The 22,254-nt window shown below is 39.0% G+C and overlaps 1 protein-coding gene across 10 annotated transcripts in view; it reads right to left on the minus strand.

The window, feature by feature from the left end:
- The window catches only part of GBF1 (golgi brefeldin A resistant guanine nucleotide exchange factor 1), a 145,855-nt gene that overhangs the window by 73,870 nt on the left and 49,731 nt on the right, over nucleotides 1–22,254 (minus strand). For all 10 annotated transcript variants that reach the window (XM_089677253.1, XM_089677259.1, XM_089677258.1 and 7 more), the window contains 8 exons: nucleotides 15,096–15,246; nucleotides 11,834–12,069; nucleotides 7,182–7,350; nucleotides 5,621–5,832; nucleotides 4,788–4,886; nucleotides 4,400–4,594; nucleotides 991–1,180; nucleotides 741–878 (listed from right to left, as the gene is read on the minus strand). In XM_089677253.1, coding sequence (XP_089533379.1) covers nucleotides 741–878; nucleotides 991–1,180; nucleotides 4,400–4,594; nucleotides 4,788–4,886; nucleotides 5,621–5,832; nucleotides 7,182–7,350; nucleotides 11,834–12,069; nucleotides 15,096–15,246 — 1,390 coding nt within the window. The remainder of the gene's footprint in view (nucleotides 1–740; nucleotides 879–990; nucleotides 1,181–4,399; nucleotides 4,595–4,787; nucleotides 4,887–5,620; nucleotides 5,833–7,181; nucleotides 7,351–11,833; nucleotides 12,070–15,095; nucleotides 15,247–22,254) is intronic.

A 22,254-nucleotide genomic window follows, 5' to 3' on the forward strand; every position in this document is an offset into this window, starting at 1 on the left:
AAACATATTATTGGGATCCTTCGAGAGCCTGGAGCTGCTCTACCTTGTCAGCTAACAGCAGGCTTTAGCCTGCTATCAGCTGCTTCTGGGTCACACACACTGCACACTCTCACATATATACACACTGTGCACACTACACACTCCCCCCATCTATCAGAGAGGAGGTACAACACAGCCACCCATCCTGGACCTGTACAGGGGGAGGATGCTGTAAAAGCCATAAATTACATATAATTGCCCGCCTCGGGACCGGTAGGGTAAGTATAAGTAATTTATAGTTTTAATTTTATTCTGCCACTTTATGCTCTGAACAGATTTAAGATCTTTTATATTTGTCATTGAAAATAAAACTTTGTTGGTTAAAAAACAAAAAACAAAAACTGGCTCCTAACTTTTTTAGCTGGTTCCTAGATTCAAAGCAAACTTGTCAAGCCCTGAAGTAATGTATGTGTTCCATTTCCTAGATTGTAAGCTCGTAAGAGTAGGGCCCTCTTACCCCTCGTACGTTGTTTGTTGTTGTTGTACTGTGCCACGTATTGTCCCCCCTATTGTACAGCGCTGAGCAAACCCTTTGGCGCTATATAAACTCGTAGTAATAATAATAATAACAATTTTGAATCAGTCATTTTTTAAAAATGTTACTATTTACCCGTTCAGATAAGAATATTGTCATGTACATGACAAAAAAGTTTTTCTAGAGAATGTATTTAGAAATGTTTAAAAATGTTAAGATAGCTAACCTCCACTACAGGCACCTTCTGCCTCCTGAATTCCAAGATTCATTTTGTCTGCCATTAAATGCCCACTGGTTGGAGGATGACCCCCCTTGGATTCGATACTTGTGACTGCTGTGGTGCTTTCAACAGCTTGTTCACTACCTGAAATAAAAACATTGATATGTTGAACTAAAATTAAGAAGGTATAATTAAAAACTGGAAAGACGACTCACAAAATATAGAAAATAAACATTAAGGCAAATGCAAAACTTACCATTAACAGACTCTGGAGATCTCTCTGAATTATCTGCAGTGGTTTTGACCATCTCTTTCTTATCCTGTTGCAAAGTGTTACTCAGAATCTTAGCCTGACAATGTGCTTCTGTGCTGTCAATGACAGTCAGCAAAGCCTCTAGTGAAAGTAGGTGAGTGGTATATAGCTGGCCAGATACTGGAAAGGCATTCTGGAAAAAAACACATTTAGTATGTGAAAACAAAATAGGACCACGATATTAACCTATTTTCCAGAGGTCAATTATCCATAAATTTAAATGCATAGTATGTAAAAAAACATTTGATCAACCACAGGAAAGGCTTACAGTGGTTGTAAAACGTTACATATACCCAGTGAAGTGCCCGGCCTCAGGTGATAAACAGAGATGAAACAACTACATAAGCTTAACCTGTTGATCTGCAGTCATCTCTACATTCAAAGTTCAGAATTTATAAAGCTTGTCTGAGAATTCACAAAACAAAGGGGGCGGAGAGATGAAACTACACTGCGGAACTCAGTGAGGAGATTTCTTAGAGCTGATTGGAGGGAAGAGATACACCCTCCTCCACACAGTTCACAGGAACAGAGCTGATGCTGTCAATCTGCTGGAGGTCCCTACCATGTCACCATTTTTCTCTCAGTGTCAGGAAAACTTATCCAAAGTGATTCATACCGACAGCAGAGGAACAAAGCAGCAGACAGAAATGAGTTAGTGATCTGGATTGAGACAAGTACACACTATAGAAGGATATGCTTTGTTCACATTTCATGTCTGAGGTTTACAACCACTTTATGCCTAGCATAAACTACCCAAACCTTTACTCCAGGGCAAGAAAACATGGAGAGAGATAACATGTTCACAGAAAAGACCTACCAGGTAACAGTCAGAGGCTTAAGTAGAACATCCTAACCCTTGATTTTAGGGAATGAGATGACCATGATAAGACTGCTACCTGATAGATGTCCAAATTCTTAGCCTTCATTTAGATGGGTGCAGACATCCACAGTCCATGAATAAGCACTTTGTTTTTGCAGCTTCCAACTGCCAGGTGCTGCATACAGCTTATTCACATCTATCAAAACATCCATGCAGGTGCGTGGCCCTGTACACACTGTCTGCATTCGGAACCATGCACCCACTCGGCTGTCAAACTGTAACAAGTAGCTGTGTTCGTGCAGCTGCTGCTTCCCAATGGACATAAATGGGCTGTCTGCACTCACCACATGGCAGCTGAAGCCACAAAAACAAGACAGACTACGGGTGTCGGCGCCCTTCTGATGCCTAATGAGTCATTCATGGATGTAAGAGTCCTGATAACATAAATTTGAAATGAAGCAAAGAAAAGGTAAACACTTCGGCTAGAAAAAAATTGAAAGTTACCACCTCTGAATCCTTCTTTAGCAGAGTGAGAGTAATCAACACCTGTATAAAAAGATAGGCAGTTATGACATAGAAGAACATCAGGGCCAGAAAGATAAGAAGTTCTTCCAATCAACACCCATAGGTGTTTCAGGGGTGTGGTAGCGACACCGTAACCTGCCTAACCAGAATGAAATATATGATTCTAAGAATCATACAACCTACCCCTGTAAAAATCTTCCACCCAAAAACAAGAGAATAGGTTAGAATAGGTAGGAATTCAAAGCCTCTCTCAGAAAACAGCAGCTCAATTATAGAAGAGGATCTATATTCCAGAATTCAGGTCTCATGAAGGCCACAGGACAAACCCTATTCCACTGATGGGATTCTCCAGCAGGGTAACTGTGTGTCCTGCTTGCTGGCCCTTTAGGGGGAATACAGGACCTTCCAGTGATTGTTACTTCCTTCAAAAAGGAGAAGGAGGAGCACTCTGGAGAATAACACTCATTGCACAAAGAACAACCCAGGAGAAAGCACACAGGGGTGAAGAAATAGCTAAGAGGTGAGGAGGGACAACTGAAGGAAGTGCCTGATTCAAGAATGTAGATTAGAAACTACAAGGGGAAGCCTAAGCATCCAACGAGTCAGAAGGTAAAAAACCAAGGGACAACACAGGGTGAACAAGCAAGTCCCCACTTGTTCTGGCTTGAGACCTAAGGCATGATTGGGAAGCAGATTCTGATCACCTATGAGCAACGACTGAAGTAGTGGATGAAAGCTGGCATTTTTCCACTTCATTTATAGATCCTTTGCATTGTGTCAGGCATACAGCTCAACCACCAGTAGCAACAGGAATGACAATGTCAAGGGCAGGTCCACAGAGAGGCTTTCCCTTAAAGGGAAAGTGAATCAGATGTTCCTTGTGCACATCATTGATGTCCTAGGCACACAGTGAAAGTATCCTACACTTCTAAAACAGACATCATCCCTATTTGAGACACAAGCTTGGCTGCTTGTAAGATGCCATCACAGCTAAATTGCAGGGGTCCAGACATTTGTTCCAAAAGCTTCGGGACACAAGGGTTTGTATAGTGAAAGAGGGGTCTGCGTTTACGGATTCAATCCTTAGTGACATGGTTTCACAAATCAAAGTCACTGCCAACAATGGGACGGTCACTCCAGTTACTTCCAACAGATAGCCAAATAGGTAGTCCATCTGTCTGTCATGGAAATCCCTAAAGGTAATAACACCATCAACCTATATAGTGGTATTCTTGTAAAGGTGCAACACTGCAGGGGCCACTTTGCAATAAAATCCCTTTCAAAAGGGAAAAGCTTATTTATATTGTCAGGAAGGGCCTGTAATTCTATACATAGCTTCCAGTCCCAATATGGGAATAACTTAAATATCAAGTGTATTGGGAAGATCTCCACAGCTGTAAAAGCTCTAGAAATACCCTAGGCTTGAAACAGCATGCTAATCCTAACACAGGGTTGAATGTACTGCATCGAATACATTAGAAATAGCTCTGAGACCTATGGAATTTTCTCAAATACAGTTCAAGAATAGAGTGAGTATTATGAATCTTAATCAGCGGCATCAATAGGGGCCTCAGGCACCAATAGGGTCAGAACAGGACTCTGCCATGGATGGTGCCAGAATGTGTTAGAGCTTCTGGGAGCAGATCACTCCATTGATTGTACACAAGTTTGACGTTTGAAATGGATATATTAGGCTTTGTGGACACATGGAGGTCTCAACACCAACCAGCTTGACAAGGTGAACCCTATAATAGAGGTTCCAGGATACAAGTGTCGGTTCCATCTGGGGATATTGGGAATTGCCCCTATAGAGCAGAATATAAGCAATGTAGTTCTGTGAGATGTACCTTCTACAAACTTTATGTATGTGAAACAAGCAATACTCTTAAACAAGCAACAGGTGTCTTCACCCCAATACACATACACCCCATATTAATACACCCCATATTAATTGAGCATAACTTATTTTAGATATAAATGATCCAGCATTAAAAAGGCTATACCTACCTTAGAGAGCAGCTTGGTCAAATCCTCAAAGAGATTAGAGCAGTAAAAATCACAGTCATAGTTTATGTATAGCTCGGTTACAAAGCTAGGTATCCTCCAGAGTTGCACAATGGCTTCCAGAGCTATCTCCTTCATTTCATATGGCATCTTTGGATTCTCCACAGTTATGATGTCCATCAGCTTTTTTATGTACATCTAAGAAAACAGTTTGTAAAACTAGTTACACTTCTCCCCCTTCCTTACTCAAATGCATAATGATGACATTGTGGCAACAAATCACAGATTGCTACCCATGGCATGTAAAAGACACTTTTGTACTCAAAATAAATTTTGTTGACTCATGAGAAGTATGCATTTTAATAATAAGCCAACTTTTAAAAGGTCTTACCTCCAACTGAAATTTTAGATGTTCTCTCATGCTTTCAAACAGAAGGAAGCATGCTCGCAAGGAAGCTGCATACAAGTTCAATCGCTCTGCATTTAACAGCTAAAGAAAGAATTTCAAATATTTAATGAAGGAAAAAATACTGAACATTTGCCAAAAAATACTAAATTATATGAAAACAATTATTGCATCTACATTCAATTAAAAGAAATGGTTTATGCTTTATAAAAATCCCCTATGCCGCCACTCCAAAAACAAAAATAGCAGGATTTGTGGGGCTTTATACATTCCATTAGGGGGTATAGTTAAGTGATGAAAGTTTTCTACAGTTTCATTCCCTAAAGCGCAATTGGAACTCCTGCTTTGTGTATCAGCTTCCTTTTCTGGACAGAGGAGATGGTCTGTAATAAATGACGCTAACAATAATTTGGAAACTGCTATTAGACTTCGATTTGCAAATACCTGCATTCAGAAAGGACCTGCAGAGTCAATACTGATTTTACGTAACACACTTCATGGGGGGAGAATGGCTGTGGGAGTCTATGTATTGATAATAGCAAGCCAAAGCAGGCATGTATTTATTGTATTGCCAGCAGTTCTCTAAACTGTCAGCAGTCTGTTAAAGTCAAGAGTATATTTTTTCATTGCAAGAGTAGATTTATTCTTTTTTCTACTATGCGTCTTACTAAAATGTAGATGTACTGCCTATGGACTTCAAGTTAATAAATAATATAAAAAGCCTTTCTAAGGGTATATGGCACTTTTATATATGGTATACATTGAAAGACACTGTTGCTGATCATCTTCTAGTGATTGTAAGAAACACTAGCTACTACCTGAAATAAATGTCGACAGAGCTCATCCTTCACAAGCCCCAGAAGTGAGGCATAATTTGCTATGGGAGCAGATTCCAATGCCACCGTAATCAGCTGTAATCCCATGTGCATCATCACTTCAGAGTTATGGCGATCATGGGGGTTGGTTAGTGAAATGAGAAAGCGAAAAAGTTCACGAATACAGGGTAATCCATAAGGAACCAAAACCACTCCTAGAAAAACAAAAGGTAATTTGTAAGCAAACGCAACATACACAGCAATTTATCTCTGATTTTACATTGTACCACCAGCCCACAAACGATAATCAGAGGGGAAAACAGAAGGTAGTGGGATGTGGTGGGACGCAGTAGGTGCTGTGGTTTACATTCAGTCAATTGGACAACTTTCATCAGGAAAGCCTTAGTGCAATTAAGTACTCATTACAAATCAGAAACGGAAAGCTTGCTCCTAGCTCTGTAGTATCTAAAAATAAAAGTTGCATTATACCTTACTGGCAGGATGTAAGTGCTTCAAATGAAGATCTTATGGACTTTTCCCTTGTCCATGATCCAGCAGTCTGTTTGCTACACCTTAGGCCCCTTTCCAGACAAAAATAATCGACATTCTCTAGTGAGACGTCTTTTAAATGCAGCGAGGGACTGTATACCGACACATTGGAAATCCCCTTCTCTCCCACACTGTGCATCATTGGAATAGAACAGTAAATAATATAATGCACATGGAGGAACTTACAGCTTTGTTGAGGAGACCGGAAGTTCGCTTTAAAAAAACTTGAATACAGTGGGCCCACTTTACAGTGACAGATCTCAGACTTTTCTAACAAATTTGTAGATGTAGTGGAAGAAATTACAGCGGTACACAACATATTAAAGGGTTTTCTCCTTTTTTTCCTATTAATTTATTTTTCCTCTTTTTTTTTTTCCTTCTCCCTCCCATCCCTTATTTTTCTTAGCGTCCACCCACCCCAGCAATATACATTATATCCTATATTACAGAATACAATGGAATATGGTAGTTAATCTGTAAAGGATTCTTAAGTACTGAACTGAGCCAACTCTTGTTTGACACTTTTATCTTATTTTTTTTATATGCAATAATGATGCATTCATTTGACAATCATATTGTATAAATTAGAAATTTATTGAATATTTGGATAAGTGGACATTTTTGTGTAATAAGGATTGTGATTTTTTGTATTTTATAAAATGTATTGCTTTAAATAAATATTAAAAAAAGCTTGCAAAACATTATGGTTAGTGTTAATAAATACTAAATGTAGCACAGTAAGGCATTCTTAAACAGAAAGTAATCACATTTCATCACATATCCCATTCCAACACATATGTCAAACAATAGGAGGATTATTCCTTAATTAAGGACAGTGAGCAGAGCCATGCCAAATCATTCCTTTACACCCCAATAGCCAAATGCAAATTGTGAATCACTGGTGTAGAGTGCAAATATTGCCAATTATAGAGCAATGCATTCCAAACTGCATACAGCTGTTTCAGGATTTGTGGCCATCACACCCGGTCTACAAGACCTATTGAGGACCTCTCACCTTCTTTCTGTGAAGACTGTGTAAACCTAACTCCACGAGGGTTGACATAATCCATATCATGTACAGAGGCAGAGTCTGAATGTTCAGCCAGTGAAGAGCTATCTTCTAGAACTTCAGGTATGGATTCAACAGAGGCAGATTGCGTCTTCCTTCCTAGTAATTCTTCAGTCTTTACAGAATATGAAGAAACTTGGTTACAACGGTATGCATCAGATTGGAATGCCATGACATTATTAAAAATAAACATTAATTTAAAATATTGAAGCGGAACTAAATCCTCCTATCTTTTAGTCAAGGAAGTTGCCATTAAGAAACTGATCAGCAGTTGCCATGGTGCTGCACATGTGATCAGTTATGACACCAACCAGTTCAGTTGACAGTACAAGCAACTGTAGCAGTTACTCATAGCATTCCCTGAAAAAGTTCTGTAAAGGATATTTTATACATAGTTCCAGCTTGAAACAATGTAACTACGTAAATACCATACCTGGCCAATGCCCCTGGAAGCTGGAAATCACTAAAGACGACGCTGCTACTCCAGTGATCTCCACTTGCTTCCGAGTCTTGTGCTGAGTGGTTGGCCTGCAGCATTCTGAACACAGATGATCAGCTACACAAGCACCTTACAGAGAATGCTACACAGTTTCTGAAAAAATGCAAGGCGTTCTCTAATTGGACAATGTGGAGAAGTGGTGCGCTGTCACAAACTGAGGTTTCTGTCCATCACTATCTTCTCAGATTCCAAAGATTCCCTGTCCATATTGCACAATATGTTTTGACTCCTGGTACATACATAAATTTTGCTTTGAAGTACAGTTAGGTCCATATATATTTGGACACGGGCACAATTTTAGTTTTTTTTTAGGCATTTACCAAAACATATTCAAGCTATAGTTATATAATGGATATAGGCTGAAAGTGCACACTCTCAGGTTTAATTTGAGGGCATGTTTAATTTAGGAATTATAGTTTCTCCCTTTTTCAAGGGACCAAAAGTAATTGGACAATTGAATCAAAAGCTGTTTCATGGCCAGGTGTGGGCTACTCCTTCGTTATTTCTTCATCAATTAAGCAGGTAAAAGGTCTGTAGTTGATTCTAAGTGTGGTATTTGCATTTGGAATCTATTGCTGTGAACCTACATCATGCGTTCATAGGAGTTGGCCATGCAAGTGAAACAGGCCATTGTAAGGCTTCAAAAACAAACAAATCCATCAGAGAGATAGCAGCAACATTAGGAGTGGCCAAATCAACAGTTTGGTACATTCTGAGGAAAGAAGAAAGCACTGTGGAGCTCAGCAACATAAAAGGCATGGACATCCACGGAAGACAACAGTGGTGGATGATCACAGGATCCTCTCTATGGTACAGAAAAACCAATTCACAACATCCAGACAAGTGAAGGACACTCTCCAGGAGGTGGGCGTATCATTGTCAAAGTCTACAATCAAGAGAAGACTTCACAAGAGCAAATACAGAGGGTTCACCACAAGGTGCAAATCATTCAAAGGCCTGAAGAATAGAAAAGGCAGTTTAGACTTTGCCAAAAAAACATCTAAAAAAAAGCCAGACCAGTTCTGGAAAAGCATTCTTTGGATGGATGAAACTAAGATTAATCTGTACCAGAATGACGGAAAGAAAAAAAGTGTGGAGAAGGATTAAAACAGCTCATGATCCAAAGCACACAACGTCATCTGTAAAACATGGTGTCATGGCAATCATTGCCAGTAAAGAATTCTCAACAAAATATTAAAAATGAACATTTTATTTATGATTATATTCATTTGTTCAATTACATTTGAGCCCCTAAAAATAGAGGGACTTCATATAAAAATGGTTGCAGTTCCTACAATTTGCACTTGATATTTATGTTCAACCCCTTGAATTAAAGCTGAAAGTCTGCACCTCAAATTCATTTGGATTGTTTCATTTTAATTCAGTCTGGTCAGAGTCAAGAGAATGAAAATTGTAGCTGTGTCCAAATATATATGGGCCTAACTGTATATTGGAAATCTGCAGACTGTGCATAAAGTCCCTGAAAACTGGGACATTCACCTAACAGGACTCTTCAAAGGAACAAAGTCAGGGGCATTCTATGCTCACCTGATGAGACTTGTGCTGCTGCAGACAAGCTGCCTATCAAAGCAGGCCTAAATAGCATTGACACACCCAAGAGCCAGCCCACTGAATGTGCTCCTGGGAAATGAAAGGCTGCAGTGTTCTACTGGCTTTCTGCTGGATCCTCCCACACAACCAGGGCTTCAGAAGAACACAAACTGCAGGAAGCTTGTGATTACATAATCAGGGCTGCAAAAAGGTCAGTTTTGACACAGGGCCGAGGTTTTTGCTGTAATAATTTCACTGGTTCAGGATCAGGAAGGAAAGGGGCTTTGAGGGAATGTGTTTATTTAGGACATCTTTAAAAACTGAGCTTTTGGGGGTAAGGGGTGTGAGTTAATTGCCTGTTTTAAGAGATGCTCACATTAAGTGAACAGTTAAATAGGGTGCTTAGCATAAGACATCACATCGGTACATCGCTCCTGACAACTTCTAGTGGCAAAACATGCTGGGTGGAGCATAAACTGGGTGACAACATTCCCTAGAAGCCGCTCAAGTGAACTGAATAGAAAGTGAAGTGTTCCTCTCTAGTTTGGGTGATTCATTTCCAGTACTGGGAATATGCACTATGATATATGAGTGCAATCTTTTATATGCCTTTAAATGTATGGAATACTGTAATACCTATGTTGCCCTATGAACCTCTTGCATCCTTCTCTTTCTTATGATGGTTGATGGAAAGTGCCAAGTGAAGATTGTGACTGCTCTGGGGAGTCCTGGCATACCAACTGATTACAACATAATGTGCTGTTTGACCATCTTATTCAATTATACGTTCAAAATAAAAAGCAGAGTGGACCACTGATTGAGGGTGTTCGAGAAAGAATCAAGCGAACTGCACAGGTGAGTGTCTTTCATATTCCATTTTGGAGTGGATTTAATTCTGTGCTTCAATCATATGGAGTGTGTCATTTTTTCTCACTGTGGAGTAGATAGTTGTGCACCTAGGAGTGTTGAGGACTTTTTGGACACTTTTTTTATGTACTTTTTTTTATCTTTAAAGAACTTTGACTTTTTTTTTTGAACTATTATAATGGATTTGTGATACAGAATGTTTCACAGAAGGAAATGTGTATTTATTACTTTTGGAGGTTTTATGTACTTGACTGCAGCATTTTGTTTTGCAATTGCACTTCATAGGTAATATTAGCTATATTTATTACATAGGGTTTGTTTACATATATTTAATTTATTTAACAGTGTGGTAGAAATATATTTAGCACTGTTTTTGTGTTTATTTGAATATCTGCACTAGTATATCTGAACAGCTGCTGTGTAGGAGGGTGATAAATGCAGTTTGTTTAAGCCCAGAATTTTTGGAGTACAGTTTCTCTCTTGGGGGAAGGGGAATTTTTTTCTGCTGCTATAGATCTGTTTTATTTTTTAAGCACTAGAATTATTAACAGACAAACATTTCAGTAAATAATGTCAAAATGCATAAATAATAGATCTGGAGGGCACATTTACATAACAAAGAAGAACGAGGATCTAGCAACATTAGAGAAATACCTCAAAGAGGGCATCACCCCCAGAGGTGGGATGTGCACCCCAATAATGGTATTAATGATACATAGATCACAGAAGAGTGGTTTAATTTTTATCCATTGTGAAAGAAAACTTCTTGATTTATTGATGGAGAGGAGAAAGAGAAATTATCCAGATTAGAAAGTAAATTACAGGAGATATGGAAAAGTTGACCCATATAAAGAATTATCTGATTACAAGGATTAATCTAAGAAGCTACAGGATGTTCTCATAAAATAGGATACAGAAATTAGAAATTAAAAATGAATAAATATGAGAAATAGTTTGGATTGTCAAAAACATGGGTTTACAAATGGCAAGGAGATTTTGTGGAATCTATGCCTTCATCCCTGAAATGGGTTTGTGAGACTGATTAGGAATATCATCAAGTACAGTCATAGATGGGAAATGAAGAAAGATTTGACCCAGGAAGGAAAACAATAGAGATGGGTAAGATGAGGGGAGGAAAAAATTGTTAAAAAAGTACCCCATATAGGAATATACCCTTAAAAAAAATGTTTTGCCCCATTTCAGAATTATAGTAATGATCCTTCCCCAAGAAGAAAGTTTGGGGGCAATAGGAACCTCAATCCAGTGAAAAAATGGGTACCCTCCTAATACCCATACTTTTGCTGACCGGTTGATACAGGGTACTGACAGGAGCTTACTAACATTTCAGGGCTCACTATAATCTCCTAGTTTGCATCTAGATTTCTATTATGAAACTGAACAGTTATTTGCATGAACTTCCTATAGAAAATGTTTCACTAACAAAGCACAACAATTACTGTATATGATCCTCCAACTGGGAATGAGATTTTGCAGTGTGCCCCTGTGCATTTGTTGTGGACCCAATTTTTTAAAATGATTCCAACCAAATCAGGCAACTTAACTGCAATACAAAATCCACCATCACTATCTAATGCATGAAATAAAATATTTCATGACAATGTCTCAGATTAAAAAAAAAAAACAACATAAAACTATTAAAACAAATAAATTAAACCAATACCTTTAGGTCATCAGGGTTTGGTTGTTCGGATAGATCCAAGACTCCAGATGACTGCAGTGTTGTAGCAATGTTTGCATTATCTATTTCAGAAAGATCCTCTTTAGATGTAGCCTGGGAGGATAATCCAAGGGCACTGTCAGCCATGGGGCTGACAGCACATGATGTGGCCTCTGAGCTTCCAGCTGAGACAGGAGAGGTAGCATCTGGAGAGGACGCTTCAATGAAAGGAATACCAGCTGCAAGAAACATTATAGATCAGTAAAATTTTCTAAAATGCAATCACTTAGCTAATTACAGGGTAATTACAGGCAAGCAGCTAAATGCAAATTATCTTACCTACTGAAAGATGTTCAGTAATGTTAACCCAGTTTAGTTGTCTATACAGCTCTAACACACTGCATAACAAGGATCTGGACTGACCTCTAAAGTCATGAAGCAGTAAGACTTGGTCCACAGCACAAAATTGGCTGACTGGACAATGAAGGAACAACAGAGCAAAGATAATTCCTCCCTGAACTTTGCCCTCCTTTCTGCATATTGCCAGTGGTAAATCAACATCACTGGGCACTGCAACAGAGCCTGACGGCCCTAGTGTTGTCCCTCAATTTCTCAGTGGAAACACCCACTGACTGCAGTAACAGTGAAAGTAAACTATATAAACCCCAAGTACTATTTAAAGTAAATTCTAGCCAAAACATTCTTTTGCCCCCCCCCCTCCCATTCGGGTGGAGCAGGTAAGGGTTAGAAAAACTTTGCCATTTTTTTCTTATTTCCGTGTGTTTTCACTAGGGATATTCCTTCCTGTCTAAGTAACAACAGAGAAAGGGAGGGGTAAAGGTCCCAAATAGCAATATTCTTTCATATAGGTGGAAAACCAAAGGGTGGGGCAGAGGGAGAGGGGGAGGAGGATCAGGGCATATAAGGGTCGGGTACAAAAGCGAAGGGTGGGAAGAAAATGAAGAGTGGGAAGAGCGCAGCAGAAGTACCAGTCCCCTGAAGCAATAAAAACCAACACAGAAATATCCATCACACAGTAATACCCTTTGCATCTATCCAGTTACTCCAGAGTTTGTCAAATTTAGCTGGGCAGTTCCTACTCGCATAGAGAAGCTTATAAAGAGTGAGCCCGTTAATAGCTTCCTTCCATCCTGAAACCGTGGGCGGTGTGTGGGGGACTTCCACCTGAGTAAAATTTCCCTCCTGGCATAATAGGCAGAATAGAACATAAACAACGTTGTGTGTTTGGTGGTTTCGACCCGATCTGTGAGGCACAAAAGCATGATTGGGTGATCCCTAGGCAGAGTATGGCTACTGACTGCATTTATGACATTCACCACCCTGTTCCAAAAGGGTCCATGTTTGGGGCGCAACAAGAACATATGTTCATAAGAACCCACAGTTAAATCACATTGCTTTTTTTTTTTATTTTATTTTATTTAAATTTTTTTGTATTTTTTTCTAATTGTTCTTTTCATTTAACTTTATTGCTATCACAAGTGGGCAAACAAGCAGCCTTGTGATAGCTTTGGCCAGTAAAAGGGTACTCATACGCATTGTGTAGACATCAGGGACATCAGTAGACATCAGTAGACCCCTGATGTCTCCACTGCTTTCCTTGCTATAACAGTCTAGAAACGACGTCTCTCAAATCAGAAGCAACAAAACTTTGTTGCTTCTGAGATCATTCGAAGATCGGGGAATGGATGTTCCTCCATCTGCTTTGTGGGCAGCTGTTCCAGGCTCCCGGGAGGAGTGGGAGAGGCCAGGAACCACTGTAGGCAGTGGCAGAGGGGGAATATAGTGGTGCCCTTACCAGCAGTGTAGAAGAGATCAGCTGCCCGGGTCACTTTTACCTGACAGGAAGCTAAAGAAAGGACCAGGATCATGGTGGCATATGCATTTGTGGTGCATTTTTTTACAGGACATGTGACTCAAAACCTGAACAAAAAAAAACACGTGGGTGCATTTTTGCCACATTTTTGATTGTTTGCAATAGGGAGGTGCATTTTTAAAAAACACACCGTACCCCAATGGATCAGTGTGAATAGTTCCATAGGAATACAAGGTAACACATTTTTCTTCTGTTTTTTTTTTTTTTTTTAAACGCAAAAGAAAAGCGGATCAGTGTGAAAGCAGCTTAAGACAAACTTGAACAGCACACACATGCACCACATCCAATGAGGAGAAGTCTCTGTAGGATGTCTAGCAACAAGGTAGAAAGATGGAATGTCATGAAAAAAAAAAAATGTTCTGGTAAGGGGAGGGGGTTGGGAAAGAGGCCCTGGGCGTGTATGTCAGGACCCGCACACACATGGATGTCATATTGAGATACAGCTAGGGACGTGACCACAGATAGATTATTTTATCTTATTTTTTAAAGTGATATTAAAAGCATATCTTGAAAAAAAAAAAAAAACCAAAAACAAAAGAACACGTTATACTTACCTGCTATGCGCAACGGTTTTGCACAGGGCAGCTCCAATCCTCCTCTGTTTGGGTCTCCCACCAGAGCTCCTGGCCCATTCTCTTGTTGAGCGCCCCCATGGCAAACTCCCAAGCAGGTGCTCTGTGTGTCCATTCACACAAGGTGAGGCTCAGCCCCGCCTCCAACCCTCTCTTCAATGGCTCACTGTGATTAAAAGTAGAAAGAGGCTAGGCTATGGCTCCTGCAGCTGTCTCAGCCAATGAGGAGGAAGAGTCCCTGGAGAGCCACTGCTCTTGTGCACATTGCTGGATCAAGATGAGCTCAGGCAAGTGTTAGAGAAGGGGGTGCTGCTGCACACAAAATGTTTTTTTCCTTCATGCATAGAATGCATGAAGGTAAAAAACCTTGTCCTTTTACAACTACTTCAATATTTCCACATATGTATGGCAGAGATATAGGGACTCCAAAAACACACCATTACTTTTCAAGGCCAATAAATTTACATCTCTGCATCATTAAGCTGACTAAGGAGTATGTAAAGTTATGGGTATGCTTGAGTTCAAGAATTCATAGTTTAATGAAAAGGTTAAATTTAGCAGGTGGGAATTAAGTGCTAGGATAGGATATTGTGTTAAAGGTCAATTTCAAAGTGTCCTGTGGGGATCTAACTTTCAGAGATTAGGTTTATAGATACTATTAACTTGTACAACATCATATTAAGAAAAAAATACATATAACATTGATGAATAGAACCCCCCCCCCCCCCACAAAAAAAATAAAAACAGAGTTAAAAAAAAGGAGGGTGGAATTAAGCATGGGCAGAGCCACCCATTTTACCCGGATTTGTTGAAGAGCCATTAAGTAAAGGCTGCTGCTGTTGAGATTCAACTCCAATCATTGCTTTGGTCAAATGACGAGGTGGTCGTGGCGATCGCTTCTGTTTCTTCCATTTTGAGGTTTCACTGGTACCTCCAGCTCTCATCTTCAACTGTTAAGAAAACATACCCCACAAATGTCAAAGTAGCAGAGTACAACAATTAGAGAAACTGCCGTTATACCAGGTTTATTAGGACTATATATTTTTTTTTTAGGCCCAAGTTAGAATCATGAGTTGCACTGCCACTAATCATTCAGCAGAATACAACACAAGATAACTCAAAGAAGATTGCAGCAAACAAAAACATTTATATTGGTATCAACAAACGGCAGAAACATAAGGTCCATTTCTGAATTCTGAACCATGAATGATTTTTAAAGGAGAAGTTCACCTTTCGCAACATGGTACACATATTCATAACATGAATTGACCGGTCTCTGCACCCCAGCAGACATTGAGTCTTCCTGTCGGTATGTATCTCTTGCCGTATGAAGTGTACGGGCACACAGATACACTGACAGGTCTGCAGGAGACCTGCATGGCACCAGAGATCTGCTGATCGCTGGTGCAATGCTTTACCTGCAAAAAAAATGTGCATTTATTATTTTTGGTTAAAAGGCGAACTTATCCTTTAAAATGCATGGATATGAAAATAGTCCTACATGGCTTTGAGAAATGGATATACACTATACTGACTACATTAGCTAGCATTTGTTCTGGGCCTAGAGGGAACTCCATACAGAACTACGAATTTATGTTTAGACAGGAGGTAACCACTGTGTAACTAAAGTAAGTCCGAATGCAAAATACTCCTTGCCATGAGAACGTTCATTAACCTCACAGTAGAGAACTAGTAATAAGCAACTGTATGTGTTCCTAGTTCTCAGACCCACTGCCAATCACAAAAATTGTTATTGACAAGTTAACCAGTGTAAACCAATCATGCTAAACTTCAAAAACCTCTGATCACAAAAAGGGTTTAACAAAAGAAGACAAACTGGACCTCTACTGTGCTATTTTTAAGCAGCAGCTTGATTGACTGAACTCTCTGAAAATAGTGCAGTACCATGCAGTGACAAATATGATAGAACAGAACCCTTTGAAATTCAGAGTAGGAGACTGAAGAAAGAACAATACCATTGGAGATCCATTGTAGCCAAAATATAACCCCCTCAAACCCATCTGGGGATGGGGCTTAATTTCCCCTTGGGCAGAGGCTGAGGCTCCACATATAAAGCCCAGTCTCTGTTACCTTAGCAATATTTTAAGCAAGTTTAGATTCACTTTAAAGTACAAGAGGGAAAAGTGAATGCTACTACTGCTGGGCCTCCTTTGTTGCCTGGCTGTGTTTGGCTTCAATATTTATGAGTGACAGACCTGTAAGACACAAACAATAGTGCCAAAATTCCTTCTCTGTAAACTTGTTTGAAATCACTGGCTAAAAGTACTGAATCCATAGCATTAACATGACTGCCAGGTAACTCCTGTTGAAAGGAAGCCACCAAAGATAAAGATTGCATATTTCTTTTTCTTAAGACAGGTATCCTGTGACAAACCTGGATGAATCAAAATGAGTGTGAATAAACTGAGGTTACCTTTAATGGAAACCTCACTAGGATCCTGTGTCAGACCTATAGCCCTGCAATAAGCAAAGCCTATGCTCCTTGCCTACTTGAGATCTCTGGCTCTGACTCAGAAGGGGGTGTGTTGGACCCCTGTAGAGGAATCGCTGTTCCACAGAGAGTAAGGGTCCCACCTAGCAGCATGCTGGCAGTGGACAGGCTTTTCTACTTAGGTTATAGTTGCTTTAAAAAAATAAAAATTTGGCTGGTGTAGCAGGGATCGGACAAATATCGATTCCATGTATGGGCTATCTGGTTGTACACAAGTCAATCTATCGAGTTTTTCCTGAATGATCAGTGCTACTGGCTATAGCAGGCAACACTGATCATTGTATTCTGATGACAGGGAAGTCTCCCTGCTGTCAGATTACAATACCACAGTGGAAGTGACTCCCCATCCACCTTGTATGTGTGGATGGGTGAATCGGCTCTTTGACGAGAAAATATCTTTGATGACAAGGAAATATCTTTATGAAACTTTGGATTTTTTTTAACATTGATTTGTAATAAATATATTTTAACAGTACTGTTTTGATCAATGAGTATAAACACAAAATCTTGCTCCTTTCGAATTGTGTCTTAGATAGCTTGTGTTACAAGAAGGTAGTAATATACCTCAACAATTCTAGTGAAGAGATCTGTAGTTGCCATTGGCCCCTCACTATAATCTAACTAGTCAAAAGGGACATTTTAAATGCCGTGCGTAAAATATGAGGCAGATCCCTTACCCAAAGCAATTCAATCAGTATACTAATTTTTATAACGTTCCATTACCTTGTTACGCAGGACTTTTGACAGGTCTTTTCTGATCCCCATGGCTCAGTATCTAGCCTAGTCAGTGCTCCCATGTAAGAGCTAACAAACTCATTGACTATTTATACACTGACACTAATTGCAATTTAAAAAAGCCACAGATGTGGGACATTAACCTCTAATTGGCATTTTAACCCGTGTGTGTCACCTTGTGTGTTTGTACCAAGGCCATGCATTCCAGTGTATGTAAACTTTTGATCATGGCCATTTGGGTGATTTCTGTTATTATGATTTAAAAAAAAAAGAGACAAACAACTATTTGATAATAAATGGCTTCATTTGATCATCATCCTTCAATAAAAGAGCATTTTTTGGCATGATCAGTTATATTTTCAATATCAATGCCAAAATTTCACAATTTCTGCCAGGGTATGCAAACTTTTGAGCACAACTGTATGTGTTTAATAATTACTTTGTTAGCAGTCTGCACTTAGAGGCGCCTCTATACCCTTCTGTCTTGTATGTTACCTGGAGACTGCTTCAACCTCTCCCTGAGGCTTGCCCTGAGCTACAGACTTCAATATAGCTATATTTTGAGAACATTTACAGTATATCTTATATGGGTGGGGTTAGTAAATGTGACAATAATATTTCTGGTATAGATATGTATTGGGTGGTTCATCGGTTTTTTTTTTTGTTTTGTTTTTTTTAAATTTGTGTTTTTCTAAAAATCACATTAATTGTGCAAAAGCATGCCAAATGCAAACTTATCTAATGCAGCGTTTGCACTGCAAGACACTAGTTTAGAAGTTGTGTTAAGCAAGTTTCGTTTTCTTGTTTATCTTGCTCATCCTAATACAGGTTGACTTTTACTGATCAAACACCTGTAAAAGCAGGAAAAGGAGCCAGAGTAAGGCTTGCCCCATACAATTTCAGTCTATAACAGACATAATCATAAGTAGGAGTATCCCATATCCAAAAATACACGCACATGTAGAATTAATGGTTTTTTCAATAAAAAAGGTTTCCATCATTGAAAGACCTGTTATTTTGGGTTTTTTTTATGTTAATTAGTTTGGACAACTGTACTAGTTGTTTTTTCTAAACTAAACCTCAGTATTCAGGATTAATTGCCGTGTTGGCACTTTGAAATAAATAGGTTGGTTTTGTGTTGCAGTTTTGGCATTCAGGCTCAAAAAGGTTCGCAATCACTGTTCTAAGGCTTGCAGCATGGCATCTCCCTGCACATGGTACTGATGCTCTGGCTAATGTAACCACATTGTTTATGATAACCACACATGATAATGCAATCATTCTGGAATTACTTGTTCAATAGCCCAGGAGTTTTTTTTTTTTTTTTTTAAACTGTCATGTGCCAACACTAGAGATTTCCATCACAGGGGGTCTTCACTTGGACTTCTTCCCAATGTCCACCTTTGGGCTCCATGCACTCTAGCATTTTTTTATTAAAATGTTTCTGCCCCTAGAAGCTAAATAGTGTTATCCTATGTGTCCATGCACACTACCGGGGCGAACTGAAAACTAATGAGGCCCCAGGCAATAGGGGATCATGGGGCCCGTGTCCTTGCCCAAACTCAAAAAAGCCTATGAAAAAGGTACCAGGGGCATCTCATGGGGCCCCCTACTGACCCCGGGCCCTCGGGCAGTGCCCGAGTTTCCAAATGGTCAGTCTACCCCTGCACACTACTTTAGTCTATTAGCATTTTTTGAGCTTCAGCGTCTAGAAGCAGTAGGCTCCATGCACACTAGCTTTTTTTAAGCTCAAAAAACGCTTGATAAAAACCGCTAGTAATAGTAGCTTTAGTAGTGTTTTAATAGCGTTTAGAAGTCTTAGCATTTTATTAGCAATTTTACAGTACGTGTAGAGGGGGGGGGGGGAAGCTAGAAAAGCTGTTAGGAGTGTTTTAGTAGCATTTAAGTCGTGTTTTAGTAGTGCTTAGCAACATTTAGCTTTTTTTTTCTACTGGAAAAATGCTCCAAACACCTCTACAAAACAATTTTTTTTCTGCTCCTAGACGCTGAAGTGCAAAAAATGCTTATAGCCTAAAGTAGTGTGCATGGACAGATAGGATAACACTATTTAGCTTCTAGGGGCAGAAAGAAAAATGCGAATAGCTTCTAGGAGCTTAAAAAAAAATGCTAGTGTGCATGGAGCATACAAAAAAAAACAAAACTGTTTTTGTAGAGTTTTTTGGAGCATTTTTCCAGCAGAAAAAAACCCTAAACGCTACTAAAACGCTCCTAACAGCTTTTTTTTCTAGGTTTTTTTCTTCCCCCTCTACTTGTATTGTAAAAACACTAATAAAATGCTAATGCTCCTGAACACCTCTGAATGCTACTAAAAATATGCTATTGCCAGCTTTTTTTACCCAGTGTTTTTTGAGCTTAAAGAAAAAAAAATGCTAGTGTGGATTGAGATATATAGATATATATATAAAACTCTGTTTCACCAGTGATTCTTCTTTTTACAACTGAACAAGATTTATTTGTGGTACAAGTCCAAGCTGCCCGCACAGTGGCAGCTTCAGTTTAATCAACCTTCTCTTTCTAATAGGTGGTAGCAGTGAAGCAGTAGGGCCAGCACAGGTATTTTAACTGTGGACCAGAAGTGGAAACTTCCTGTAATCCTTCTTTAACATACTAAGCTCTGCCATCTAACACTGCTAGTGCACACTTTGAGAAACACGAGGGTTACAGTATATTACCTACAGGTTCATAGTAAAGTGGAAGAAGAAAGGCAATAAACCACAGAATATCAATTGCAACAGTTAAAGTGATATTAAAGGCTTTTTTGTTTTTTAATAACAAACATGTCATACTTTCCTGCTCTTTGCAATGATTTTGCACAGAGCAGCCCCAATCCTCTTGTTGGGTCCCAAACCCTCCCTCCTGCCTAGTGCCCCCATAGCAAGCAGCATATAATGCATAAAGATTTAAAAAAAAAAAAAAAATTCAAGCCTTCACAACCAGTTTAAAATAACTGTGGAAATTTTACATTTATGATTTGAAAAGTGCTGGGCTGTTTCATAACATTACTTTCAAAACTAAATTTTTTGAAACAAAAAGAAAGGAGCAACCTAATTTGACACGTATATCCGTGTCATAATAATATCTCCATCTCACTTACAATATAAATGTAGATTTATAAACCCAAGATACTAAATAGAAAAAATGGCAGTATGACAAGTGCAGCACTGCCTGCAAAAAGTGGTTAATTGAAAACCCATGCGGAGTAATGTAACTGCATACATAATAGCTACAAAAATATTTTATTTGATCACATGGATCATAAAGAGGTTAGATATTGACACGTTGAACAAATCATAATAAAATAAAAAAAATTAAAAAACATTCGACGTCTTCAAATCTGGTTATTTGTCAGCAAAAAGGAATCCACATAAGGCAATGAAGTTTCCTAACTACATAATCAAAGAATTCCATATGGTTCCACATGATATCTGGATAGGGAGATCATTCTTCAGAAATATTCTTTGGTAAACACCACAATAAATGGAATGACTTCCTATAATGGAAGTCTGCGGTGATAAAATATTTTTGTAGCTATTATCTATTACATTACTCCACATGGGTTTTCAATTAACCACTTTTTGCAGGCAGTGCTGCATTTGTCATACTGCCATTTTTTCTATTAAATTTTTCGAAACTCTGAATAATCACCATTAGTTACGATGAAAAAAAAAAAAAAGGTAGTTATCCAAACATTATGGTGGATCATCTAAAAGAATCTGTAGCACATAATGTAACAAAATCCTAGCACTCTGAAAACTACCCAAAATGCACTACGGTCACCTGATTTAGTAGAGCCATGCAATTTATTTTAATAGTTTACTTCGCCAAACAAGTGATAACCGGGGAACAAAGCGGATTATATTTCTCATGCAATGGTAATTATAAGTTTTATTTTACATTATTTACTGAAAAAAAAATTAGAATCACTGTTATAGGAAACCTTTAAAAATGTTAATTGTGCCCAAGCAGTGGCCTGAAAATGTGATAGTCTTGAATTCATCTTGAAAAATAGCAGTGCCCTTCCTAGCATGCAAATATGTGCCTAGGTACTCCCCTACATCTGCAGTGCAAGATCAAAGACACGGCTGCCTATGACTGCTAGGGTCATTTGGAGTGAGATTTGCTGATGTCACTGCTGTGCTGCTTACTGCTCTCCTTGCTGGAGGCTCAGTCCAACATGAGAAATCAATGCCCTGTCTCTACCAAAATTGCTGCCTCCCCATAGAGATATAGTGCAAAACAAGGCATTGTAAGTCAGTGCTGTATAAAAAAAAAAAAAAAATCAGCTACAGGGAGACCACAGGTAATATTGGTGGCTAGTCCTTTGCCCTCTTACCTGCTTTTTTTTTTAAAAGGCACATTTTCCAGAGTTCAGTTTCTCTTAATATGTATGAGCAGTTTCAATGGCCATCACCTTCCCTAATTCCATTCTCAATCCTATTAGACATAATGATTCTTCGTCACAGCTTACCCAGGTCCAGACTGTGGTATACAGACCACTGCTCTAGCTGTTTACTTCCATTCTCCAACCCAACACTTCAAACTGTACTCTTGTGCTTTTTTTAATAGGAATTAACATGCATGCTCTAAGTAGAACTGTATTTTTATAGGTAAGCAGTGAGCAGCTCAGAGTACAGAGCTGGAATATGGGGAAGAGAAAGGTGAAGCTGTTCTCTGCAAAGAATAGTCTGGC

Source organism: Staurois parvus, unplaced genomic scaffold (genome assembly GCF_062004578.1).
Source record: "Staurois parvus isolate SC_StPar_1 unplaced genomic scaffold, SC_StPar_1.0 ptg000182l, whole genome shotgun sequence".
In the NCBI taxonomy this organism is placed as follows: domain Eukaryota; kingdom Metazoa; phylum Chordata; class Amphibia; order Anura; family Ranidae; genus Staurois; species Staurois parvus.